General features: G+C 32.7%; 1 protein-coding gene across 3 annotated transcripts in view; it reads right to left on the bottom strand.

Annotated features, from left to right (window-relative positions):
• Positions 1-308: 308 nt before the first annotated feature.
• The window catches only part of LOC114338069 (tetraspanin-31-A), a 33,774-nt gene continuing 6,297 nt past the window's right edge, over positions 309-27,785 (bottom strand). The window contains exons 4-6 of one of the 3 annotated variants that reach the window (XM_050651118.1): positions 26,058-26,186; positions 7,873-7,969; positions 309-533 (exon numbers count right to left, since the gene is read on the bottom strand). In XM_050651118.1, the coding sequence (XP_050507075.1) occupies positions 7,895-7,969; positions 26,058-26,186 (204 nt within the window). In that variant the 3' untranslated portion in view covers positions 309-533; positions 7,873-7,894. Of the gene's footprint in view, positions 534-3,145; positions 3,267-7,872; positions 7,970-26,057; positions 26,187-27,785 lie in introns of those variants that run through there. The other 2 variants (XM_050651119.1, XM_050651117.1) reach the window with 2 other exon arrangements.

The following is a 27,785-nucleotide window of genomic DNA, read 5'->3' on the forward strand; positions in this document are numbered from 1 at the left end:
AAAAATCACAGCATGTGATCATGACAGTAAAATTCTTGTGCTTGTGATCCCATAGTAGATCACGAGGAAAAAATCAGAAAAACCTCATGTTTTTGTCAAGGCAGTAAAAACAATTGAAAAATTCGACTTACGTTCACAGAATTTTATGATTAAATGACAGATTGACAGCTGAATGTAATTTTTGTTATTTTATTATATTGTCGCACTTATATTATTCATAAACTAGTTTGTAGAGAAAAAGGAAAACCCCGCATTACCCTTCGTACCTTTCAATTCCACTACCGCTAGAAAATTTCTGAGATTTCACATAATATAAATATATAATATATTACATACAATTATAAATACACATATATAGAAAAGAAAAAGAAAATAAATCTTTGGTATATATGGCTATAGAAGAATGACTAAAATTGTAGGAATAATGACTAGATTCAATATGTAAAGTTGTGTCTTGGAAAAACTGCTGTTGCCCTCAGGTCGTCCGGATCGTGCAAATTACGGTAGCGTCTTGTCCATGCGAGACCTACTAACTAAAGGTTAAAACATTTATGAGCATACTGTACTGTATATACTTCCTGAATTATATTTAGCATAGCACTATTCTTTGGAGTAAGATCTAATTACTAAATATGCAACTTAGCAACACTGTTCGATAGAATATTAGACCCGTTTCAGACGAAGATACTGGACTACATAGACTCAAATGGAGCTTTTCACACGGGATGCACGACATTCCTTATCTCGGTCTTTACTGTCGCCAGCGATGGAATGTGTATGCCAGATGCAGAAGAAATATTACGTCAAACGAACGCTTTCAGACACGGATACTTTTGCACCACATTCTATAGACGCACGATATTCTGTCGAACAGTTGTGAATGAGCAACCAAAGAAAAAAGGTGATATGATGGAGCGTTCTGTATTTGATAATGACAAATTCATTTGTTTGGTACGGCCAAATCCCTGTCTATGGGATACAGCATCGCCAGATTAATGCAATATAAATAACAATACAACCGCACTGCTCTGCTACTGTTTACATGGTACGGTATGGTAGGGACAAGGCCAACTTATGAGCCCTTCATATACTTAGACCTCCTACGGCGCGCGGCGTGTCCATTTTATCACCACTATTCTACAAACCAGATCCATAAGAACCTTCTCTTCGGCGATTCTGGTGCCCATGCTGCACCAAGCTTCCATATCTGTCAGAATCAGCAGTGTCTGCAAATCTGAGCTCCTCCTGATGCCACCCCGAACGTCTAATCGTTCAGCAACCTTATAGCCTCACAGAAAGCCACAAGTCTCTTCAAAGGTGACTGACTCCCTCACCTGGATAGGTTGCATAAAGGCCGATTCTAGGATCTGCCACCTCTGATAGGCCAATGCCAGAGAACATGTGATGAGGTTTCCTCCTCCTCATCACATAGACAGCACCGTGAGCCATTCGCCAATCCAAGCAGATGAAGGTGCCGCCGTTTACATACTGACGAGCATGCCTGTGAATGCGATACAGCTGCCATCGCAAATTATGTATCTCGCAGACATAATCTCGGATACAGTATCCTAGTATGAAAAGAGTCTTAGAATTTTCCTGAATTATATTTACAATAGGATTATACTCTGTAGTAAGATCAAATTACCAAACATTCAACTTGGCAACATTGTGTTCGAGAGCACAATTAGTTACTTTTAAGCAACAAGAAATCTAAAGTGTAGAAGCACTACAGATCTCTTACGTCAGGAAGCAAAATTCTGTTAACAACCTAAAATCCGAGCCTTCTACAATTTGCAAGGCTAACCAACCGATAAATGATAGACATAGGGGATCTAAAATTGCATTCCACAACTCGTCTATTTGTATATGTAAAATCCAACTAATCTTTGCTTCCTAGTACTTAAAATGTGACTAAAACTAAGGTAATGAGATCCAGCTTAAAATTAAATTTGTGTCAGAGATCACCACCATGCTTTTACGTACGTTTCTTCGTCTAGGATTCGTCAGAACGGCTTGGAGAACTGCAAAAAGTATGTGATAAAATCAAAAGACACGATGGTGCTATATCATGAGGTGATTTTAGTGCTAAGATGGGAAAAGGAAGAATCATCATCGTCATCATTTGGCTCTACAACTCTATGTGAGTCTTGGCCGCGTTTACTATTTCCCTCCATTGTTGTCGGTCCTGAGCAGCTATTTCCCATTGCTGTACTCCCATTTTGCGTAGATCACTGGCTACTGCGTCCTTCCATCTCTTTCTTGGGCGACCAACTGACCTTTTTCCATCGGGCCTTTCCCAGAATGTGGCGTTTAGAAGTCTTTCGTCACTTGATCTTAGTGCGTGACCCGCCCATCGTATTCTGTTTGCTTTAATGTAGCGTACTATGTTTTTATCTCCGTATATTGTCTGGAGTTCATCATTGTGTCTTCTTCTCCATTCTCCTGTTGTCTCTTCTCTGCAAGACCCATAGATAGTCCGCAGTATCTTTGTTTCAAGTACCAGTAATTTTGTTGTTTCCCGCTGATTCAGAGTCTATGTTTCGCTTCCATACGTTATTGTGGGACGAATTATTGTCTTATATACTCTTATTTTTGCTGGTCTTGAGAGTATTTTTGATTTAAGTAGGGTCCTTAATGAGTAATATGCCCTGTTTCTTGCAATGATCCTGGCTGTCACGTCCTTTTCATAGTTATTTTCAGATGTTATGATCGCTCCCAGATACTTAAATTCTCTCCTTAAAAGGAAGAATCGTTTGTAAAAATATTTGGGAAACATAGTTTACCATGCGTACTGAAACCAGTCAAAATGGACTTAGGGTTGCATAATTCGCCGCAGCAAATAATTATGAAGTTATCAGTACCTATTAGCTTCCAGAGAAAAGATATCCATAAAGGAACGCGGAAAATATCAGGAACCCACCTAAAAGGATGGTCAGCAGACGTAACTAAGTAATTTCTGAACCTATCGCGGGCGAACTCTGACTCAGATCCCTATTTTGGGGCAGAATTGCGGCAGAAAATCGCGACAGTGGCAAAAGGGGCAAATAGTCGAATTAAAAAATGGAATATATTTTAACTCATTTGTGCCTGTGCTAAAATAATTTTATAAAGGATAAATTCAAATTGATAGAAATAAATAAAGCACCTAATCTTTAATCATCTAGTCTAAGTACATACATTTCATACCTTTTCGTGTTAATAGTAAAAATAGTCATGCAAGTTGTACAATCATGCGATATTTTATAGCTTACCTTAATACCTGCTGTCTAAAATGCAGACACAAAAATATGAGGATATAAATAAACAGAAAACATTCTATACATTCTAGGGAGAATTTACAACTCTTTCAAAAGGTTTTTTTTATAACTATATGAAATGATTTTCAATAGATACTTTCATTAGATTTTACAGAAAGTGTAACAAAGTTACACTAACATGTTAAAGTGTACAAAATGAGCCATTTATTCAAACCATTTTCCTCTAAAATGTTTTTTAAACAATGATTTTTTTCACTTTTTATGAAGGTTAAAAAACAAAGCAAAATTAGCAGTACCCCTTCAAGGATTTATCTTGTTATCCCTCATACCTTTTAAGGTTTCTACATAATATTATCATGCACTCATCGTTTCCGGCACGTAGCGTTTAGTTTCCGAAAAATATTGATTTTAATGGTTTTAAATATGAACAATTCATACTGTCCGGAACGTATCGTATCAGACACATTTTTGTAAAATCAGGTTTTTCGGAGACTACGCTACGTGCCGGAAACGATGAGTGCATGATAATATTATGTAGAAACCTTTAGATCCTTCGAAAACCTGTATAAGATTTGTACGCTGAATCCATGATGTTTCACAGATAGACTGGGGTAGAATGAGAAGACGAACATTATCTGAAGTCGCAATACGGAAAGCAGACAAGATATGTAGAAAGAAAAAGAGAGCCTATGAAAATAAACAAATAGAAAAAATGGAAGAAAATTTCAAAAACAACGAAATTAGAGGAGCATACGAATACCTAAAAAGATAAGAAGTGGGTATAAACCTCAAACAAGTCTATGTAAAGATGAAAGTGGGCAAATAATCAGTGACCAACAGAAAGTCACAGAAACCTGGAAGCATTATTTTCAGACCCTACTTGGAACACAAGTAGACATGGAAGGTGAAATGGGTATGAACTACGTAGAAGAGAATGAAGTAGATAATGGAGTAGAAGCTCCAACTATAGAGAAAGTTCTCGAGAAGCTATTAAGGCCCAGAAAAACAGTAAAGCTTCGGGAGTTGACGAAATACCAGCAGAACTGTATAAGGTAGGTGGCGACCACCTAGCAAGTCACATCCACGCGCTCATCAAAGACATATGGCAAGAAGAGAAAATACCCGACGACTGGAAGAAAAGTATAGTATGCCCGATCTATAAAAAAGGAGACAAACTCCAGTGCAAAAACTACCGTGGAATCTCTCTACTATGTACCGGGTGTCCCAATAAGAATGGCTCTCGGCCATATCTCAGGAACCGTTTATAGTAGAGCTTTGAAATAAAAAATTTTATAACAAAAGTTGCCTCAGGAAAAGCCTGGAAATTATTTTCATAATTGTGGGACCACCGCTAGAGGGCGTAATTGAATATCAAAAATTAAAAAATCTAAATTTTACAAAATTTTCCTAATGAAGGGGCACTGGAAATCCGATCGTCGTATTCTTCATAAAATTCTACGTATATTTGATTTGACAAGTTTGGAAATAAGAGGTGGGGGTGAGTGGGAACCTTGTTATGAAAAACTGGCTGTGAGTCAGGTTCTGCTTAATCAAATTTTGCAAACTTGGTCTTGTTGAAGACAGATCTTTTTCGTCAATGTAAAAGTTATGACTTCGAATTAACTTACTGAGTAATATGCCAGCTATAAGGCGTTATTTAATTTTTTTTCAGAAATCTAGTGTTCCTTGGAAAATATTAAATACAAACATGCATTTTTAATCCCATATTACAAAATTAGACAAAATTAGCAACAGAATAGCGAAAACCCCATGTTAATACCTTTTTTCTATCTCGAGATATCTTACAAAACGTGTAAATTTAAAAACATAACTGTTACTGTCACCGGTAAACGAAATAATTCATTAAAAGTAGGGTGCTATGGAAACAACAAAGAAACATTTTCCAGCTGTCAACGTATATTAGGTCTTTTCAACGCTTCTCATTTGTTTCGAGCCTCGTTCATATCTCGTATATTAATATTATACAAGGATTATACGGCATATGACAGAGGCTCGAAACAAATGAGAAGCGTTGAAAATCCCTATTACAAAGAAATAAAAACAACTATTTAGTGATGACATAAACGTTCAAATTTTTGCCCATCATTTTCGTTGCAAACATTTACTCTTTCAAGAGTAGATTGAACAGCAGTCTCAATTTCTGCTCTCGATATGCTTTGAATGGCGTTTAGTATTCTCTGGATAATGTATTCTAGAGTAGTGTATGATGGGCAACAATTTGAATATTTAGGTCGTCACTAAGTAGTTCTTTTTGTTCTGTGTTACATTTAATTTTAATAGTATTGTTTCTCTTTACATTGTTGTTTTAATTAATTATATTTTTATACGTTGACATCTGGAAAATGTTATTTTGTTTTTTTCCACAGCATACTACTTTTCATTAACTTAGTTTACCGGTGATAGTAACAGTTATGTATAAAATTTACACGTTTCTCGAGATATCTTGAGATAGAAAAAAGGTATCGACATGCGGTTTTCGCTATTCTATTGCTAATTTAATCTAATTTTATAAAGTATGATTTAAAATGCATACTTGTATTTAATATTTTCCAAAGAAAACTAGATTTCTGAAAAAAATTAAATAACGCCTCCCAGCTGGCTTATTACTTATTAGGATGGTTCAAAATTATCACGCTTACATTGAAGAAAAAGATCTGTCTTCAACAAGACCCAGTTTTCAAAATTTGATTTAGCAGAACCGGACTTACAGCCATTTTTTCATAACAAGGTTCCCACTCACCCCCACCTCTTATTTGCAAAGGTAGATTTAAACTTGTTAAATCAAATATGCGCAGAATTTGATGAAGAATACAATAATCGGATTTCCAGTGCCCCTTCATTAGGAAAATTTTGTAAAATTTAGATTTTTTTATTTTTGATATTCAATTACGCCCTCTAGCGGTGGACCCACAATTATGAAAATAATTTCCAGGCTTTTCCTGAGGCAACTTTTGTTATAAAATTTTTTATTTCAAAGCTCTACTATAAACGGTTCCTGAGATATGGCCGAGAGCCATTCTTATTGGGACACCCGGTACAGCATATAAAGTCCTCACGTATATTATAAACCAGCGGCTCCAACCACTAGCAGAAAATATTATTGGAGAGTATCAGACGGGCTTCCGACGGGGAAGATCGACACTGGATCAAATATTTACAGTCAAACAGATCTTGAGCAAATCATGTGAACACGATATTGATGTTCACAACGTGTTTGTATACTTCAAACAGGCATACGACTCAGTCATAAGGAACAAACTATACTATATATTGGCTGAATTGGCAATACCACACAAGCTAATAAGACTCATTAAAGCCACAATGGATGAAACTCAGGCATGTGTACGAATACAAAACCACCGGACAGATTTTTTCAAAATTTCGCAGGGACTAAAGCAGGAAGATGGGCTGGCCTCAACACTGTTCAACCTGGTACTGGAGTATGCGATTAGGCAAATGCAAACTGGATGAGGAAACCTACTGACCAACCGAACGGTTCAACTGGCCGCTTATGCCGATGATATTAATATTATGAGTAGAACATCAACAGGAACACAGGAAACTTACGCAGAGTTAAAAACACAATCAAAAATGCTAGGTCTGGAAATTAACACAGAAAAAAACAAAAATAATGACTCAGACGAGAAGAAATATAGTCCCACAAAACATAATACATGAAGATGACATTGAAACGGTTGGAAAGTTTACATACCTGGGAGTAGAAATACCTATATGCCGACGGATCAGAAGATGGAGAAATACGGAAGAGAATAACGCAGGCAAACAGAGCTTATTTTGCCCTCTCCCATATATTTCGGTCTAAAAGTATCCACCGAAATACAAAGATGAGAATCTATAAAACTTTAAATCGACCAATAACATGCTATGGCAGTGAAGCCTGGGTCATGAAAGAAACATCCAAAAACAAACTCGACACATTCGAAAGGAAAGTACTGAGGAGAATACTAGGACCTGTGAGGGAAAACGGAATCTTCAGAAGTCGATACAACAACGAACTTTATCAACTTTATAAGGAAGCACCCCTGTCAGACTTCATTAGAATACAAAGATTGCAATGGGCCGGACATGTGATAAGAATGGGAGAGGATAGGCTACCAAAAAGAGCACTGAATGTTAGAATGCAGGGAAAGAGACCGGTTGGAAAGCCAAGAAAGCGCTGGGAAGACACAGTAAGCAGCGACGCACAAGCACTTTTAGGAGTCCGTGTATGGGGAAGAGCAGCTACAGACAAGCAAGGGTGGAGGCAAAAAATAAAGGAGGCCAAGGCTCAATTTGGGCTGTAGTGCCGTAGAAGAAGAAGAAGAATGAGAAGACGGGTGTCTGATGCCGAGAAAATTCTACTGGGCTCTGGGTGCGTTTGAAAGAATGATTCGATTATATATAAAGATAAATTAGATTTTAGGAGGCAATCTGAAATATAAATTTGTACGGTTAAATAAATAAATGTTATAGATTAATTGTGTTTTAGTGTTAAACTTTAAATGAATTAAAAGGTACATTACAGCAGTATAATATAAGTTGTGAATTCTCCCCAAACATAAATTACTTAGTTAATATTAATCAAAACACCCACCCATTTGCATTGAGTTGTTGCACTAGAGAAAAGCACTGGGATTAGCTCGAGGATCTTTCTGATTACGATAACGTACAGTTAGTAGCACTCCCATAAACTGAAACACATGCAACCGTTACACCATGGAATTGATCTGTAAAGCCGACCACCCACGGTAATACGGTGTCGTTCAATTTTGTCGAATTTGACTAATTGGCAAAAATTTTGATCGTGTGTGACTGTGCATTCAACAAAGTCGTACAGTTTGACCACAGAGAGATTGGCCTATCTGCTGCATTACTGCAGAATTGATGCCATCGACGATCTTGTCGGAAGACACCGCAGTACCGTGAGTTGCCGTCTTTAGTGTTATTAAACTGTGAAAGGCGAAATAGAATGAGATAGTAAATTTTTTGATCGTTAAGTCCTTCTATTTCGCATACATTTTATTAGGGACATACAACAGCTGTTACAAAATTGACAGGATGGGTTATAACTGTTCTTTGTTGATAAGACAACAATATACATTTAGATCATTCTGGACAATTAGGACATATGCGAAATTATTTTAATAATTTCAGAGTTTTAGGACTGTATTATAGGCGTGGTTCAAATGAATTGGACAGGTAATTAAATCTTATACAAAATGTATACAAACAATAGCATTATCAAATTTATAAAAAAGCTTATAGCCCAATAAATGACCGTTTTGGAGTGTAATTTTCAGGGGGCAACTCCGAACTGCATGAAAATTTGGATTTAGGTTCTACTTACCCTCCACTTCAAAGTTGAATTTGTGCCGTTTAAAATAAGTCCAAGAATGGATAAATTAACAGATTGTAAGCACCTTTCGTTCTATAAAGTTTTTTACATAAGGTGATATAGTAGCGATCAACAGGTAGCAACAAATGCGGTCCAAGATTGCGAAAGTTCTGCAAACTTTCAAAAGTGAGGCAACAGTGCGTCGGTAATTCGACATTGACAGTGACGTTTATACTATCAAAAACAATAATTTTTATACACATAGGCGCGAAATGTTGCCGTCAGTGACGTTCGATTTCTTGTTATCAAAAATCGATTTTTAGTAGTTCCAATGTGACACAAAATCTAGGCACGGGATAAAAAATTTTATTTGAAGAAAGTGTATTTTTTTTTGTCTTTTTTAATGGCGGTACAAGCTCCATTTTGCAATATTTTATTTATAGTATAGTATAGTTGATCCAAAAGATGGCATAACCCAGACATCCAAAGTGAAAGTTATCCTTCAACACCAAATTGTTCTATATGGTCCACACAATCTCCAGAAAAAAGTCACACCATTTTGAGCGTCGGGTTTGGGGGGGAGAGGGGGGAGAAATCGGTAAAATCGTAGTTTTTTAAATTTTTCGCCAATATTTCTAAATTAATGCGGTTTAGCATGAACAACCCTCTATACAAAATTGTTCTACAATAAATTTGAAATAAAAAAGGCCCTATGCATAATCTTTCTAAATTTGAATGGTTCCAAAGTTACGGAGGTAGTATAGTATAACTGGTCCAAAAAAAGGCCTAACCCAAACATCCAAAGTAAAAGTTTTCCTCCAACACCAAAATGTTCTATATGGTCCACATATTGTTCACTAAAAAGTTACACCATTTTGAGCGTCCGGTTTGGGAGGGAGATGGGAGAGAAGCCGGTAAATTAGTAGTTTTTTAAGTTTTTCGTCAATATTTCTAAAACTATGCTTTATCGTAAACAATGTTATATACAAAAATGTTCTACATAAAATTTAAAACAAAAAATGTTCTATACATAATTGTTATAAAATCAACGGTTCCAGAGTTACGGAGGGTGAAAAGTCGAGGTTTTCGATACTTTTTATAATTTTTGGGCAATATTTATGATATAACTATACCAAAAACCCAGACATCCAAAGTGAAAGTTATCCTCCAACACCAAATTGTTCTATATGGTCCACATAATGTTCAGAAAAAAGTCACACCATTTTGAGCGTCAAGTTTGGGGGGAGAAATCGGTAAATATAAAAAGTATCGAAAACCTCCACTTTTCACCCTCCGTAACTCTGGAACCGTTGATTTTATAACAATTATGTATAGAACCTTTTTTGTTTTAAATTTTATGTAGAACATTTTTCTATAGAACATTCCTTACGCTAAAGCATAGTTTTAGAAATATTGACGAAAAACGTAAAAAAACTACTAATTTACCCGACTTCTCCCTCATCTCCCCCCCCCCCCCCAAACCGGACGCTCAAAATGGTGTAACCTTTTACTGAACAATATGTGGACCATAAAGAACAATTTGGTGTTGAAGGAAAACTTTTACTTTGGATGTCTGGGTTAGGCCTTTTTTTGGATCAATTATACTATACTACCTTCGTAACTTTGGAACCGTTCATTTTAGAAGGGTTATGCATAGGGCCTTTTTTATTTCAAATTTAATGTAGAACAATTTTGTGTAGAATGTTGTTCATGCTAAACCGCTTAGTTTTAGAAATATTGACGAAAAACGTAAAAAACTACGAATTTGCAGATTTCTCCCCCCTCTACCCCTCAAACCCGACGCTCAAAATGGTGTGACTTTTTTCTGAACATTATGTGGACCATATAGAATAACTTGGTGTTGGAGGATAACTTTCACTTTGGATGTCTGGATTTGGATCTAACTATACCATACTATTAGTTATAGAGTAATTTCCACATACTAACATATTTCTGAAATTGGGCTCTGTACCGCCATTCTTTATTATATTACGAATAAGTGTGCCAAATATCTCGTCAAAATATTCAAAATTACAGCCGCAATCTTGGAACGCGTTTGTTGCTACCTGTTGATCGCTACTGTATCCTCGAAAGTCAATGCTTTTTGATTTATTCGCGATTGAAAATGTTGATTTTTCGACAAAAAAAACTACGTTTCCAGGCCGTTTTTCGCAAATAACTCAAAAAGTAAATATTTTATCGAAAAAAATATTCTTAGCAAAAGTGTAGCTTATAAAAAAACGAAAAAATGGTGTATCAGTAAAGTATATAAATTGAGTAAAAGCAAAGTTGTAGCTCATGAAAAATACGTTCTTATTCGTCTAATTCCAAATCGAATAATTCAACGCGAAATCACCGAAAATTTAAGCACTTTTCGGAAAAAGCTTATTAACATTTTTAAAGTATCGAAAAAAAGCATTATACAGTGGAACCCCGATAAGTCGGCCCCCGATAACCCGGACCAATTTTCATCAGATAAACATTTTGATTTTCAGTACATATTTTGTATTTTGACAACGACACCCGATCTGGGCGTCGAAATGTTAATAAAATTATTTTTTCAATTTAATTGTGGCTTATTTTCCATCAAAATGGTTAATTATCAGATAAATATTTCAACAATAAAAATGTATGTATGTAATATAATATTTGAGAGATAATGTGTATTTGTGTAATTTGAACTCTGCGATAGTAAAAATGACTCATGGCACACGCCGGCAGAAACAACAGGCACCTGTCTATAGTATTCCTTTATTTTTTATTTCATTGCCAACTGTGTTAGCATTGTTTAAGAAAGACTAGTTATTTAAAAAATTCTTTTTTAATCAATGGTCTTAGTTTTCACTGTTCTTAATACATAATAACAAAACATCGTTCCGATTTTGACTGTATGAATACAGTATTGTATTGTTCGCTTCCATTTGCTTAGGTTTGTGTTTGCATGTTTTTAGTAATTTATATGTGTAGGTCTGTGCATATTTATATATATATTTCATGTTATTTCAATTCTAACGGAGTTTATTTGCAAGTATACCGTATTTTATTAATTTTTACCATATTCTCCGGCTAACCCAGATTTTCGATAACCCGGATCGGCCGCGGTCCCGATTAATCCGAGTTATCGAGGTTCCACTGTATTTGTTTTTTACAAAAGTTTCTAGCGTCAAAAATAAACAAGTTACACTGAAAAAAAAGTTGGCCCCTTTTTTTGGTAAAAAAATAGTGAAAACCTCCCTCTATTGAGCACCCTAAAAAAATTAATCGTTACCGCTTTACCATTTATTTTAACTGTATGTGTATTGTTTATAGTTTATATGATCTGTAAGTTTGACTGGTTTGAAGTGCTTATTATTTTTGAAAAAAATTTGGTTTTATAGTAAAAAAAAATGTTTCTAAAAATTTTTGAAAAATTTCCTTTTTTCAAAATAACTTAAAAATTATTAGCGATAAGAAAAATCTTAAAGAGTAAACAAATGTAGGTTTTGCTATTGTAAATATGTTAGTTTCATTTTGTTTTTCCGTAAAACAAAAATTGGTTAAGATATGGCTGTTCAAAATTTGCCTACACTCGTGATTAGTGACCCGTTCAAGCTTTTTCAACTATAACCCTTTCAAAAATAAGCACTTTAAACCGGTGAGACTGACAAATCATATAAAATATAGATAAGTAAGTAAATTGTTTGTAAAGCGGTAGAGATTAATTTCATTTGAGGAGCTAAACACGGGGAGATTTTCATGATTTTTTTACCAAAAAAAGAGGGCCATCTTTATTTTGAGCGTACTCGCTTATTTTTGATGATAGAAATTTTTATAAACAATTACAATAAAACTTTTTATAAACACTTTTAAAAAGTTTGAATGGGTTTTTCCCTAAAAGTGCTTAATTTTTCGGTGATTTCACCTTGAAATGTTCAATTTGGAATTAGACGAATAAAAACGTATTTTTCATGAGCTACAACTTTGTTTCTATTCGATTGATAGATTTTACTGATACTCCATTTTTTTTCGGTTTTTTATAAGCTACACTTTCCCTAAGGATATTTTTTTCGATCAGATATTTACTTTTTGAGTTATTTGCGAAAAACCGTTTGAAAACGTAGTTTTTTTGTTCTTTTCAAAAAATTTTCAATCGCATATAACTCAAAAAGTATTGACTTACATAAAGAACTCTATAGAAAAAAAGTTGCTTAAAATTAGTTAATTTATCCATTTCCGGTCTTATCTTGAACGTATGTTCTTTCACCCCCGAGAAGGGGTGACTGTTACTCCCCAAGTAAAAGCAACCAACGCAACGGTACAATTTCAACTTTGAAGTAGAACCTAAATCCAAATTTTCATGCAATTCGGAGTTGCCCCTGAAAATTACACGGTATCGCCGTATTTCCCGTTCATTTACTGGGCTATTACCAATATAACTACAGTATTGCCCAAAATAAACAGTACTGAAACTGCAACACAGATGTCTCTTTGTGCGCGCTGTCATATTCAAATTAACTAGTAGGTATAGACGTATCAAGTAATCCTTAAACAATTAATTATTAAGGCATAATTGTTAAAAATGGTGTTAAGTACAAAGGAAAAAGTGTTTCTTGTGGAGCATTACTTTAGCTCATACGGAATCTGCCGACGTAATACTTGTCTGCCAAGGTAAAACAGTATATGTGAAAAAAATCGATTTTTAAATTTGCCTCCAAAACTGGGTAATTTTTTCCGCTCTTTCTTATGCAATTTTTAGTTTATTTCTATCTTTTTTAGTTTTCAAAATGTGACACTGGTAAAACAGTATATGAGTACGTGTACTTGCGTCTCTGCTATGGTAAAACAGTATATTCGACAAACTCTACAAAGGCAGAATAGTATACATTATCATACACTGCTTATCCCTGGTATTATGTTATATCCATTTTTTGAAACTCTACTGGTAAAACAGGATAATATGTGGTATATGCTGTTATACGGTAACATATTTCATAAAAACGGTGTCCCAATTACAATGGTAAAATAGTATAAACATTTCATATACTCTTTTACCATAGCATGACCAATGGGAATTTTTATCTTCTCCGATGGTATATATGTATAAAGTATTTTATATACTCTTTGGGTATACTGGAAAAATGGTAAAACAGTATATGTCATTTTACAAGCACATTTGAAAAAACTATACATATTTGCTGTTATAATAAGTATTATAATAACATGCTTTTTTTATATTCCAAATTTCACTTGTCTAACTTTATAAATGACAAAACGGCACAACAAAAGAACAAAAAGTCATTTATCTCAAAACTCACTTTTTTCACATATACTGTTTTACCTTTGCAGGCAAGAATAGTGCAAGTCTGCAATACGGGTGTGATCTATTCACACAACGGTTTAATAAACGTTCTCCAAGTATTGCTGTTATTTTGAAGGTTGTTGAAAATTACTACTTAGAGAACGTTTAATAAACCGTTGTGTGAATTGATCACACACGTATTGCAGGCTTGCACTAATACGTCGGCCGATTTCGTATGAGCGAAAATAATGCTCCACAAGAAACAGCTTCTCCTCTGTACTTAACACCATTTTTAACAATTAGGCCTTAATAACTAATTGTTTAAGGATTACTTGACAGGTTTATACTAGTTAATTTGAATGTGACAGCGCGCACAAAGAGACATCTGTGTCTCAGTTTCAGTACTGTTTATTTTTTGCAATACTGTATTATTGCACTCGCTCATCGATAATAGTCACCTATGCAGGTTTCACGCGCGATAGTTCATCGCGGATAAAACCGGGATGTCTTTTCTGTCTATCTTTCGTTTTCGTTTTGAACAAGGAGAAAAAGCTTTTGTTTATTACGAGAAGCGGAATCATAGAGCTTTGCGATATTGTTTTTGTTGATTTAGTCGTTACCACTGGGAGATGATACAACTGCGAAAAAAAACATCTTTTCTGTCTAGGAGTCAGAATCATAGAGAGCTATTCACTATGATTCGTTACTGTTCACTTTATGACGATGCAGCAGAGATTCGCGGTACTTTTCACCACTTGGTAAACTACAGTTGAGTCCGCGAGTCTTTACCCGTGCGTCATTAATACCTGGCGAGATAAAACACATACTTTTTATCTAGCATCATTCTCTTCCACGCATGAAACTCATGACAAACCAGCTGCCGTTTGTTATTAAGTCAAAACACCTGTTATTTTTGTGAACCATCTAGACTCAATACATTGAAAAGAGATAGGAACAAAAAAAGACGATTCGGTATGTTTTCATATTTTAAGCACAATTTGTTTGACGTTTCTGCTTTGTTTACTTTTTGGGGCTGTCAGTCAGTTGAATTTTTTGCGGTTTTTGTCGAATTTTTGCGTTTTGAAGTTTCTTTATTATACACAAACAGTTGTTTTCACAACTTATTTTATATTGGACTTTCCAATTTTAAAGTAAGTAATTATATTTTGGCAATTAATATTTAAAACATACAAAGCTAACGTCATTCACGCAGTAAAGACGCTCTTTTAAAAATTGTACTTTGATTTTATCAGTGATTTTATCATTTTATCAAAACTAATAAGTATTTTAGAAAAATTTAAACGCAGGATGAAAGATTACATTATTACCGAGGGCGGAAAGCCCCTTAGAATAAACAAGCAGTTTCTATTGAATGAAATATTTGAAATTAAATATCACACTTTTTTTTATTTTCAGCCCTGTAACTTATTAAAATAAATATTATAGAAATTTTCAGGGACTTTCAGCCCTCGGTAATAATGTAGTCTTTCATTCTGAGTTTAAATTTTTCAAAAATATTTATTAGTTTTCTCAGGATTCGAAAAAAAATGAATACAATTAAAATACATTGAGAATTTTGACATGCGTCACAATTTTGCATTAACTCAATGTAAAATTTTTAACTGTTGAATTCCAGCTTCCCTAATTATTTGACATCAAAAGACATTAGAAACTATTTTTGTAGATGATTGAAATCTGTATTGAAAACAACTGTTAAAATTGGTCTACGTAATTAAACATATTCAAAAATTTTGTAAAAATGTAATACATTTCAGTTTTCAGCCCAAACTTAGGCCACACACAATGCAATAATGTTCACATTTTTGAACTGTCAATATTTTTATCTTATCATCTATTGTTTAAAAACAATACAGTTGATAAGATACCCTCAGTTGCGGAGAAAGTATTAATAATAAAGATTAATAATAAAGTCTAATAACCGTGGAACAGAATAAGCTATCTGACAAATTTTAAAATTTGGCAGTGACATTGACAGTATGTAAATATTAATTCTTTATCCTTCAAAATACACTGCTCAATTTTCTACAAAATACGCGTCAAGAGCCGTATCAGTTTTTTTTGGAACCAGGTGTACTTCAAATGTAGCTGCAATTCTGCCAAAAATTTTGAAGCAAAACTTACATTTGACATTCTATTTATTTGATAACGTCAAATTTTATAGTAAAACCCGTAATCGGAACAGTAGCCACTTTCTGTCAGTTGTTGTTGCGTGAAATAGATTTCCGACTTATTTCGTATGCTTTAAACGATGACGCACGGGTAAAGACTCGCGGACTCAACTGTAAGTGGTTATCACAAACAGAGGATAGAACAGAGCCGACAGAGCGTCTGTTGTATCCGAGACTCAAAGCCACAGATCGAGTTTTTCGTTTGCAGTGTCCAAGAAAATGTCTGTATTTCTAAAGATTAAAGATAGATAATAGTCAGTAGTATTAATACGGGTTGTATTAAGTGATAATATATGAAATTAGTGATAGATTTTTATATAAAATATGAAGTTGTTGAATTTTTGAGATATGTGTAGAAAACTCAATAGTTAGTTGACAGATTTCAATTTTTTAAAGTGCGTTTGAAGGCTTTTGCCTTTCTTTACATGTAAAAAAAAGTTCAACTATTTAAAGTGCTTATTTTACGTCCGACATAATTTTGTAAATTTTTTATTTTTTTTGCGGGCACTGGAATGCAAATTTTAACGCGTGTCATGTTTCAGCTGTATTAGAATGTTTTTCTACTCGGAATATGAAGGCTATAAGTTAAGTTTAAGTGGTCGAAAAAATTTAAAGGAAAAACTTCATATTTTGCTCTTTTCCCCTAATTAATGCTATTTTTAACAATAAACATCAAATTTTAAATTTTTAGTTAGTCAAATTGAAAAACTAAATTTTTACTCTCTATATTTTTTTTGTAGGAGTAATATCTCTCGAGTTATAGGCAAAAATATGGGAGAAAAAAACAAAAATTTTCGATTTTTTTTTTTTCAGATTTTGTTAAATAGATAATTAAGCACAAGGTTTGCGGCCGCCCTATATCGTCATTATTGATACAAGATAGATCCTGGAGTGATTCCAGCAAAAAATGGACTCCTATGGAAAATGTCCATTATTGTCCATATTTCGAAAGATTACGCCTGGACTAATGTCTGTTTTCAAAAAATAATCTGCTGTGATTAGTCCATTCTTTCACGGTTTTTGCTCTAAATTTTAAAGAACCGCTTGGATTGACATGAAATTTGGCATACGTATAGCTTACATGTCAAAGAAAAAAAGTGATATTGTGCCGATGTGTGCTTTTGCCCTGGGGGTGACTTTCACTCCCTCTTGAGGGTGAAAAAATATATGTCCAAAATAAGTGCGGAAATGGGTAAACTGACTAATTTTAAGTAACTTTTGTTCTATAGAGCTTTTTCGGTAAGTTAACACTTTTTGAGTTATTTGCGAGTGAATATGTTCATTTTTCAACAAAATTACCACATTTTTAGACGGTTTTTCGCAAATAACTCAAAAAGTAAGTATTTTGTCGAAAAAACGTTGTTAGCAAAAATATAGCTTATAAAAAAGTAAAAAAAAATGGTGTACGCGTTAGGTCTCTGGATCTCGTAGAACCAGAGTTCTAGCCAATGAAAAATATATGCATATTCACCAAATTTCAAATAGAATATTTGGACGTAAAAATATCCAAAAAATTAAGCACTTTTTGGGGAACACTCATTATAACTTTTTTAAAGTGTTTTAAAAAAGCTTTATTTCTATTTTTACAGAAAGTTTCTAGCGTTAAATTTAAGTAAGTTACGCTCAAAATAAAGTTGGTCCCTTTTGTTTTTGCAAAAAAAATCGGGAAGACCACCCCCTAATTAGCAACTTAAATGAAATTAATCTTTACCGCTCCACAAATTATTTTATTTATGTTGTGTTTATATGATATGTAGGTTTTATCGATTCAAAGTGCTTATTTTTGAAAAAATTTGGTTTCAAAATAAAATTTTTAAAAATTTAAATTTTGAAAAATATGCTATTTTTCAAAATAACTTAAAAATTGTTAGAGACACCAAAAATCTCGAAAAACAAAAAAAGTCAGATTTGCTTTTCTGAATATAATGTATTTTTTTGTTTTTCTGTTAGACAAAAATTGATTAAGATTTGGTGTTTCTAAATTTGCATAAATTCGTGATCAGTGCCTCGTTCAACCCCTTTTAACTACAGCCCTTTCAATAATAAGGACTTTGAACCGATGAAACTTACAGATCATATAAACAATATATACAAGAGTCAAGAAACTTGTGAAGTCGTAACGATTAAGTTTATTTAAAATACTAATTAGGGGATGATTTTCTCGATTTTTTTACCAAAATCAAAAGGGACTAACTTTATTTTGAGCGTAACTTGTTTAATTTTGATGCTAGAAATTTTTTTTATAAAACAAAAATGAAGCTATTTTAAACACTTTAAATAAGTTGTAATGAGTTTTCCCCGAAATGTGCTTCATTTTTGGTTATTTCACGTTAAATTTTTCCATTTGGAATTTGACGAATATGAACCTATTTTTCATTAGCTATAACGCTGCTTCTGCTAGGTGTAGAGGCGTGAAATATACACCATTTTTTTAAATTTTTTACAGGCTATATTTTTGCTAAGAATGTTTTTCGACAAAGTACTTACTATTTGAGTTATTTGCGAAAAACCGTCTAAAAGCGTGGTTATTTTGTTGAAAAAATGAACATATTCACTGCCAAATAACTCGAAAAGTATTGACTTAGTGAAAAAACTATATAGAACAAAAGTTACTTAAAATTAGCAAGTCTATCCATTTCCTGACTTTTTTTGGACGAATATTTTTTCACCCCCAAAAGGGGGTGAAAACCACCCCTAGGGCAAAAGCACATATCGGCACAATATCACTTTTTTTCTTTGACTTGTTAGCTATGTGTATGCCAAATTTCATGTCAATCCAAGCGGTTCTTTAAAATTTAGAGGTTTTGCAATATTTTACCGTTAAAGAACGGACTAGATGTATCACTATATAAATGTGACAGTGTTTTGCCATCACCTGCAATCATCACCATTGAATTGTTTTGTTATAAAGAACGATCTTGCTGCATGTAGTATATAATTTGTAAACTATGTTATTTGCGTGTTGTATGACCCATAAAAAATTAAAAATATATTTATGTACAGAAAGAACATCACATTACAAGAATAAATATTAGTTTTAATTTAATTTTATATAGTTTAATTATCAAAAATTATATGACAGTTAATAAAAATACCACACATTGTTTTTAGAATTTTTAGAATATAAATAGAAGATATTATATTTGTATAATAAAATTTATTATATTTAAATGAATGCATTTAAATGAAGATTATTTAACATACTAATACACATGTTTGTGGACATATTAAAGAGGATCTTCAAAAATTTTAATTGAAACAAAGGTAGCTTATATTAACCATATTATATCAACAACAAAAAATGTCACAAAAATAATATATAGGGTGATTCTAAATGAAGAAATGTTCAATAAGAAAGTAACGAAAAGTTCTTTTTCTTTTCTCTGAGTTACCTATCCTGCGCTACAGTGTTTTTATGGCACAATATGCTTATAGTCCAGGAACTGAAGCTTTTCACCTCGCAATTTTTACAGAAGGGATAGATTTGCTTGAAAATTTGAGAATAAGTAGTGGATATTCCAAGGATCAAAATCTATATGATGTCGAAAGGCGCTTTTACCATGGGGGTGGTTGCCACTCCATCTCCGGGGTGGAAATTTTTTATTATATTTTGACCGCAAAAGTTGATAAAAACATTCATTCTAAGCAAAAAATGTTTCATACATTTTTTTGATAAAATTAATAGTTTTCGATTTATTCGCTATCGAAAGTGTTAGTTTTATATCTAAGAAATCAATGTTTTTGGTATAGATACTCATTTACAATTCACTCAATTTGTGCCGCAGAAAAATTTTTTTCAAACCAAGTTCTTGGAAATTAAATAATCTACAATTTCATATTGAATCATTTTTTCGTATCTCTGATGCTAATCTTTCTATTCTGAAGAAAATGGCATTTTTTACCAAACTACAAAAATTCGTTATTCGCTTTTGACTCCAGTTTTTTAAAAACTAATTATTATAAGCCAGTCAAACGTCTAGATCCTATTAATAAGAATCTAATAAAGAAGAATGAATAAGGCCAATGATTAAAAACAGCGCTAACTTACATTATTATGCTTCCAATTGGATTTCTCTTTCTTTTTTTCAAAAAATATATTGATTTTTTAACCGTAACCTTTAATTTTTTACCTTAGAAAGTTTGGTTATAAAGAATTTTATAGGTTTTTATGAGATCTATAAGGCTATTAATATTAAATCTTTTTAAAGTCCTCAGTCTCAAAAAGAGGTGACTTTGAAAGGGTTGATAAAGGTGGTTTTTGCATGTTATTACAAGTTTTAATTGTCAATAGCTCACTCAATTTTTACCGTAGGAAAATTTTTTGCAAACCATTTTCTTGGGAATTAAATAAACTACAATTTCATATTTAAACATTTTTTCGTATCTCTGATGCTAATCTTTCTATTCCGAAGAAAAGGGCAATTTTTACCAAACTACAAATATTAATTATTCGCTTTTAACTCCATTTTATTAAAAACTAATAATTTTAAGCCAGTCAAACTTCTAGAACCTATTAATAATACATAAATAAAGAAGGCAAAATATGGCCAGTGACTAATGTTAATTAGGCTGGTGATAAGGGGGTTGTTTCCGATAAATTTTTTGCCGAAAAAAATAGGGACTTACATTCTTTTCATTATAAGTTATTTAATTTTTGAGCTAGAGACTTTTTTTTATTTCTAGAGATAGATATTTTTAAACACTTTAAATTAGTTTCAATGAGTTATCCTCGAAAAATGCATAGATTTCCCGTCGTTTGACTTTGAGTCTACAATATTTAGCATTTGACGAAGAAGAGCTAACATATAAAAAAGTATAGGTCGATTACTATTGGTTTTAAAACAAATTAAAAAAACCAGATTTGTTTATTTTTTCAAAAGGTACATTTATATTAAGCAAAGTTGTTTGGATAAAACGAAAACTTTTTGAGTTATTAGCAGAAAACTGATTAAAAACATTGATTTTTTCGATATAAAACTAACACTTTCGATAGCGAATAAACGAAAAAGTATTGATTTTATCAAAAAAATGTATAGAACGTTTTTTGCTTAGAATAAATGTTTTTACCAACTTTTGCGGTCTAAATATAATAAAAAATGTCCACCCCGAGATGGGGTGGCAACCACCCCCATGGTAAAAGCGCCTTTCGACATCATATAGATTTTGATCCTTGGACTATCCACTACTTATTCTCAAATTTTCAAGCAAATCCATCCATTCTGTAAAAATTGCGAGGTTTTGTTCTATTCTAAGCTTCATTACTTGGACTATTATTCCTGTTTCAATATAATATACTTTTCACCTACAGTCGAAAAAATGAAAGAATACCCATGAACGATCACATCAATCACTTATTTTGTATTTGCTATCTTTTTCTATAACAAACGTTTGTTATTTATAGAAAAAGACAGCAAATACAAAGTAAGTGATTGATGTGATCGTTCATGGGTATTCTTTCATTTTTCCGACTGTAATGACTATGAAGGTAAACGTTTTGTTTACTATTTTTTTTTTCGGCAAAGTCACGCTTTAACCTGAAATGTTATGGGTTTGTAGACACCTAAAGAAGACGATAGACGAGTATTATAACATTCTGCTAAAAATTAAAAATTATTTTTAACCTTTTTTTCTGTTTCAAAAATTATGCGATACTTTTTGTGATTAGTGTATAATAAGTAGTAACTAAGTATGTAAGTAATTGTTCTTTGAATGCGTTTCCAATCATTTTCATTTATCATAATATGAACTTAAAAATAAAAAGCAGTAGGTACTACACAAAAATCTTATAAGTAGTATTCAGTCAATTTGTACTCTACGAGCTCGATAGTGGGAAAGTTTTGGGGTAGTTCTGATTTCTTTCATTATATAGGGAATATGAGGTTTGCGGATAAAATTTCTTGACGGAACATTGAAAAAATCGCGAAAAAATTCTACTTTGTTCCGCTTTTTTGCTCAAATCTCGAAAACTATTAACTTTTAGTAAATGGTATGTTAACAGATAGAAATTAAAGTACTTAAAATTCTCTACAAATATCACAATTTACTTTTTTTTTCGTTCGGCCTAAAGTACAAGTTGAAAATTGGCAATTTTTAACGGTCTCGGCAAAACCAACTTTTTACATTCCAAAACTTTATTTTTTATTAGAATGCTGTCAGTTGATAAATTTCTCCTAGTTTTCTGTACAAATAATAAATGTTAGTTCATAATATGAATATGGTATGTCTCTTGTCACAGCTTCCATGCATCCATTCCATCCTAAGAGGCTGGGAATGTCTCTGGTTTTCCCTTAGAGCCACAGAAGATCAGGCATAGATGGAGTCATAGTTTCAGTTGGTGTGAACATTTCCTTCGTATCTGTTATCTTGATTTCTGATAAACCTTGAGGTTTTGTCCTTTCAAAATGTATTAATTGAACAGCTCCCTGACTTCCATAAACCTCAGATGCGGGTTTAGTTTTTAACCGAGGAATGGATTTGTTAGGAGCTACTGCATGTTTTGGTGCAATACAAGAAATGCCACGATTGTATGTACGTTAAAATCAGTGTTATCGTACACGTGTTGTGTAAAGCACAGCTGGTCAATTTTATGGGGATCGCCTGCGATTGCTGACACTTCCAGACAAGCAATGTGCTTACTCAAAGTCATGTAGCGGCAGTAAGGCCCAGATAATTCGTCTCACCATTCCTTGCAGGGTTGGCCGTTTTCTCTACAAAAAGTACGGCTCAAGAAAATGGGTTGATATAGTTTCCTCTTTGGGGTTTTGTTCATCCCATACAGAAGCTGTTCGCCTGGAAGTGTCAACATTCGCAGGCGATCCGCAGAAAATTGACCTGCCGTGCTTTACACAGCAGGTGTACGATAACGCTGATTTTAACGTACATACAATCGACGGATACCATACTTTTCACGTCATATGTGGCATTTCTTGTATTGCACCAAAACATGCAGTAGCTCCTAACCAATCCATTCCTCGGTTAAAAACGAAACCCGCGTCTGATGTTTATGGAAGTCAGGGAGCTGTTCAACAAATATATTTTGAAAGGACAAAACCTGAAGGTTTATCAGAAATCAAGATAACAGATCCGAAGGAAATGTTCACACCAACTGAAACTGTGACTCCATCTGTGACTGATCCTAGCTCTAAGGGAAAAGCTGAGACATTCCCGACCTCTTAGGATGGAATGGATTCATGGAAGCTGTCACAAGAGACATACCATATGAACTAACATGTATTATTTGTGCAGAAAACTAGGAGAAATTTATCAAATGACAGCATTCTAATAAAAAATAAAGTTTTGGAATGTAAAAGGTGGGTTTTCCCGAAACCGTTAAAAATTGGCCATTTTCAATTTGCATTTCAGACCAAACGGTTCGTCTGGAAAAAAAGTAAATACTGATATTTGTAGAGAATTTCAAGTATGTATGTACTTTAATTTCTGTTAACAGACCATTTACTGAAAGTTAATAGTTTTCGAGATTTAAGCAAAAAAGCGAGAAAAAGCAGAAATTTTACGATTTTTTCAATGTTCTGTCACGAAATTTTGTCCGCAAACCTCATATTCGGATTCAGCAGCCCAAAATACATATATAATGGAAGAAATCAGAACTACCCCAAAACTTTCCTAGTCAAAACACAAGTTTATTGAATAGCGCCCTTTGTAATGTGAATAAACACGTGGTCACAGTTGTCTTTACAATTTTACTTTCAAATGATTTAATTGTTTGACCTATAAATATGACCTATCATCAAAACTTTTAGCAATTCATCAACTGATTATGCCATTACTTTGTAAACAAATAATAAATGTAGACAATCTGTGTGTTTTATCTATGTTGAACGTAATACTCAATAAACATCTAATTTGTAGCATTGATACTACAGAGATATATACAAGGTGTTTCAGGATGAACTGTAAGAACGATAAAGTAAAAGATACCTTTTCACGTCATACTAGTATAGTCCAGGACGCATCTGTTTGAGATGGACCTTGAGAGGTGACTCATATTTTTGTGCAAAAATTGCTTGGAATTAACTCATATAATAATAATTGAGTTATCCTCCCACTCAAAAAGGTCCGGAACATTGTTTAAATAATCAAAATGTCAAAAAATTAAGGAAAAATTCGATTTTTTTCTTCGTTTTTTGATTATAACCCTTGTCACCCTTGTTGCAAAATAGCAATAATTGCGAAAAGAAACCATAAAAGACGAGTATTCGCATTTTACGTTTTTCAAAAAATCATTTTTTCAAAATGTTGCAGGACTGAAAATAAAGCAGATAGCAAGTTGAAATTTTTTCTACATATAGAAGAATACTGTACCTTTCATTTGCAATTTGCAAAATTAAAATTGGTTAACTACCACGTCGTCGGGAAATTTTTTAAATAAACATTATTTTTTGGTGCTACGCGCAGGACAGCGGTGTTCGATTCACACAAGTTGATTTCCACCAGTTCCAATCTATATCTAATATATTATTTTCCTTACTCTATATTTTGTTGTATTTTAATATTTTAATTCCACAAAAATCAAACTAATTTGATTATTGTTTGTGAAATATTGTTTAAACAATTGCATATGTTTAAAAATAATAAACTTTTATTCTCTAAGTTAAAATATATGAACAAAGAAAGTTTTTGCTAAAAAAAGTGTAATTTCAAATGACAAAGTATGTGTTTTAATTTTGCAATAAACAAATTTATTTATTTATATCGAAATGTACTAAAAATTAAAATTTATCAATCATTATCAACGGTCATTGGAATGCCCAATCAGAGCAAACCTATCCGCTGTCCTCGCGTAGCACCAAAAATTAATGTTTATTTAAAAAAATTCCTGACGCCGTAGTAGTTAACCGATTTTAATTTTGCAAATTGCAAATGAAAGGTACAGTATTCTTCTGTAAGTAAAAAAAATTCAACTTGCTGTCTGCTTTATTTTCAGTCCTGCAACATTTTGAAAAAATGGTTGAATGGTTGAAAAACGTAAAATGCGAATACTTGTTTTTTATATGTTTTTTTTCGCAATTATTGCTATTTTGCAACAAGGGTGACAATTGTTAAAATTTTTCCTATATAGTAGGAAATTTAATTACGCAACTTTTATGTTAGTACAACTTTTCTCGGAAATGAATACTTTTAAAGTTATATGTAATCAAAAAAACGAAGAAAAAAATCGAATTTTTCCTTCATTTTTTGACATTTTGATAATTTAAACAATGTTCCGGACCTTTTTGAGTGGGAGGATAACTCAAATATTATTATATGAGTTATGATTATATTTTACCTTAGAGAATAAAAGTTTATTATTTTTAAACATATGAAATTGTTTAAACAATATTTCACAAACAATAATAAAATTAGTTTGATTTTGCAACAAGGAACAACATTCTATATTGTAGGAAATTTAATTACGCAACCTTTATGTCAGTACAACTTTTCTCAGAAATGGATAGTTTTAAAGTTATTATCAAAAAACCAATAAAAAAATCGAATTTTTCCTTCATATTTTGACATTTTGATTATTTAAACAATGTTCCGGACCATTTTGAGTGGGAGGATAACTCAAATATTATTATTTGAGTTATTTTCAAGCAATTTCTGCAAAAAAATTTGAGTCACCTCTCAACGTCCATCTCAAAACGTCCATCATCCTAGTTTTATATTTTTGGATTTAATTTACTTTGGTATTTAAAAACATTAATTTTTAAAGCAACAGGTTAGATAATCAGATAAAAGTATTAAGCCAACATTGATTGATTGTCCTTATATTTTGACACATTTTTAACTATCTTTCAATTTATAAACCCAAACTTAAATATTACCTTTGCCACCCAATCACCAAACTAATACAAAACATTCTATTAATACAAAAAAGATTTTTATAAACAATACTTCCTATAAAAAGATTCATTTAGTCATATTTGCACTAATCAAATTAGATTATAATTAATAAAAAGTTACACAGAAGTACTTACCTCAGAGAAACTGAAGAACAAACCTATCCATCCACATAGCTTGAATGCATAGTTTATAGTGTTCTGTACTTTTTCAACACACTTGGAACACTGGCAATTCAATATGGCTGGATCTGGACAAACTCGATCCTAAATATAACGAAATATGAACATAAATATACCAGGTTTATACACCAATAATAACAAGTAATGAAGTAATGGAGCTTCAACAATCTAGAGTACCACGTATATTAGAATATACAAATATTATTACTTTTGATTTAAAAAACTTTGTATAAATAAACTGCTCGTCAGTCATGCAATCATCATCATCCATGGCTTTACAACCCTTTGTAAGTCTATGCCACATTTACTACTGTCTTCCATGTTTATCGGTCCTCTACCACTATTACTCATTGTCCCATTCCCATTTTCTTCAGATCATCCCTGACTGCATCTCTACATCTTTTTCTATGCCATCCTACAAACCTTCTGCCATCTGGTCTTTCCCAAAACACAGTGTTGTGTGTGTGTGAGTGTGTGAAAAGATGGCTTGGATACAGGTCCGTTAGCCACAGATTTTTATTTTATTTTTACCTCAATTTATTCATAAATAATTGATGGATTTGACCGTTACTTGATGGAAGTTCATTTTATCTAACAATAAAACACTGAAAACGTTTGTTTTCTATACTTCCACAAAATTTATTACTATGCCAAAAGAGAAAACAACTACAGAGTGGTGTCTACAAACTAACTTGTGGTGACTGTCCGAAAACTTACATTGGTCAAACTGGCAGAACCTTTGACAAATGGATAGGAGGGGTTTCAACAATAGAAAAACAGACACTTCTACATACGCACTTCACCTTCTAGATCAGAATCATTCTTTTAATGAAGAGTTTCAAATTCTGCATATTCAAAATAAAGGCCTTAAGCTATCTTTATTAGAATCTATGGAAATTAATAAATTAAAAAGTACAGATATAATTCTGAATTACCAACTCGAGACAAACAGCTCCCCACTCCTCAACCTCTTCAGTTAAAGACTTTAAAAAGGCAAACACATAGTGAACTAAATCACTTGAGAAAGGCACTCTGCCGAAACGGCTGTAGTCACATAGTTATAATAAATTTTGTGGAAGTATAGAAAAAAAAACGTTTTCAGTGTTTTATTGTTATGACTCAATTTATTCGTTTTGTTATATTTATACCTATATCATTTAAATGACTATATTTATTTCTTTCAAGTAGTTTATGAGTAATTTAAATATTTCCATTTCATGACAACTTAGTAGATATTCTATAGTAATTGAAAAATACACTTGTGTTTGTCGTAAATTGTAATATAATTGGTCTATAATATATCTCTCGTTAATTTTGCATTCAAAGAAAATATAATTCAAATCTCTAATCGAAACAATATCACAAAAGCAAACTGATGAACTAACTATTCCTAATTTGTGCAGATGTGCTTCATATTTTCCGCGTCAAGTTTTTAAACTTGTAATGTTGATTGTGCTACTGCATCTATCCTTATATTAATATATCCTGAATATAATATATCCTCAGGCGCGGATACAGAGGGGGTCAATGGGTCCTTAGACACCCCTATTATATTTAGTCTATAAATAGTATTTTTTTTACATTTCTACAATTGGCCCCCCTTCAGCAAAGAAACATCACTGTTATAAATTATCATTTTGTGTAACTATTTGAGGCAGAATAGTTAAATTTTAATTATTAATT

The sequence above is a fragment of the Diabrotica virgifera genome, chromosome 5 (assembly GCF_917563875.1).
Source record: "Diabrotica virgifera virgifera chromosome 5, PGI_DIABVI_V3a".
In the NCBI taxonomy this organism is placed as follows: Eukaryota; Metazoa; Arthropoda; class Insecta; order Coleoptera; family Chrysomelidae; genus Diabrotica; species Diabrotica virgifera.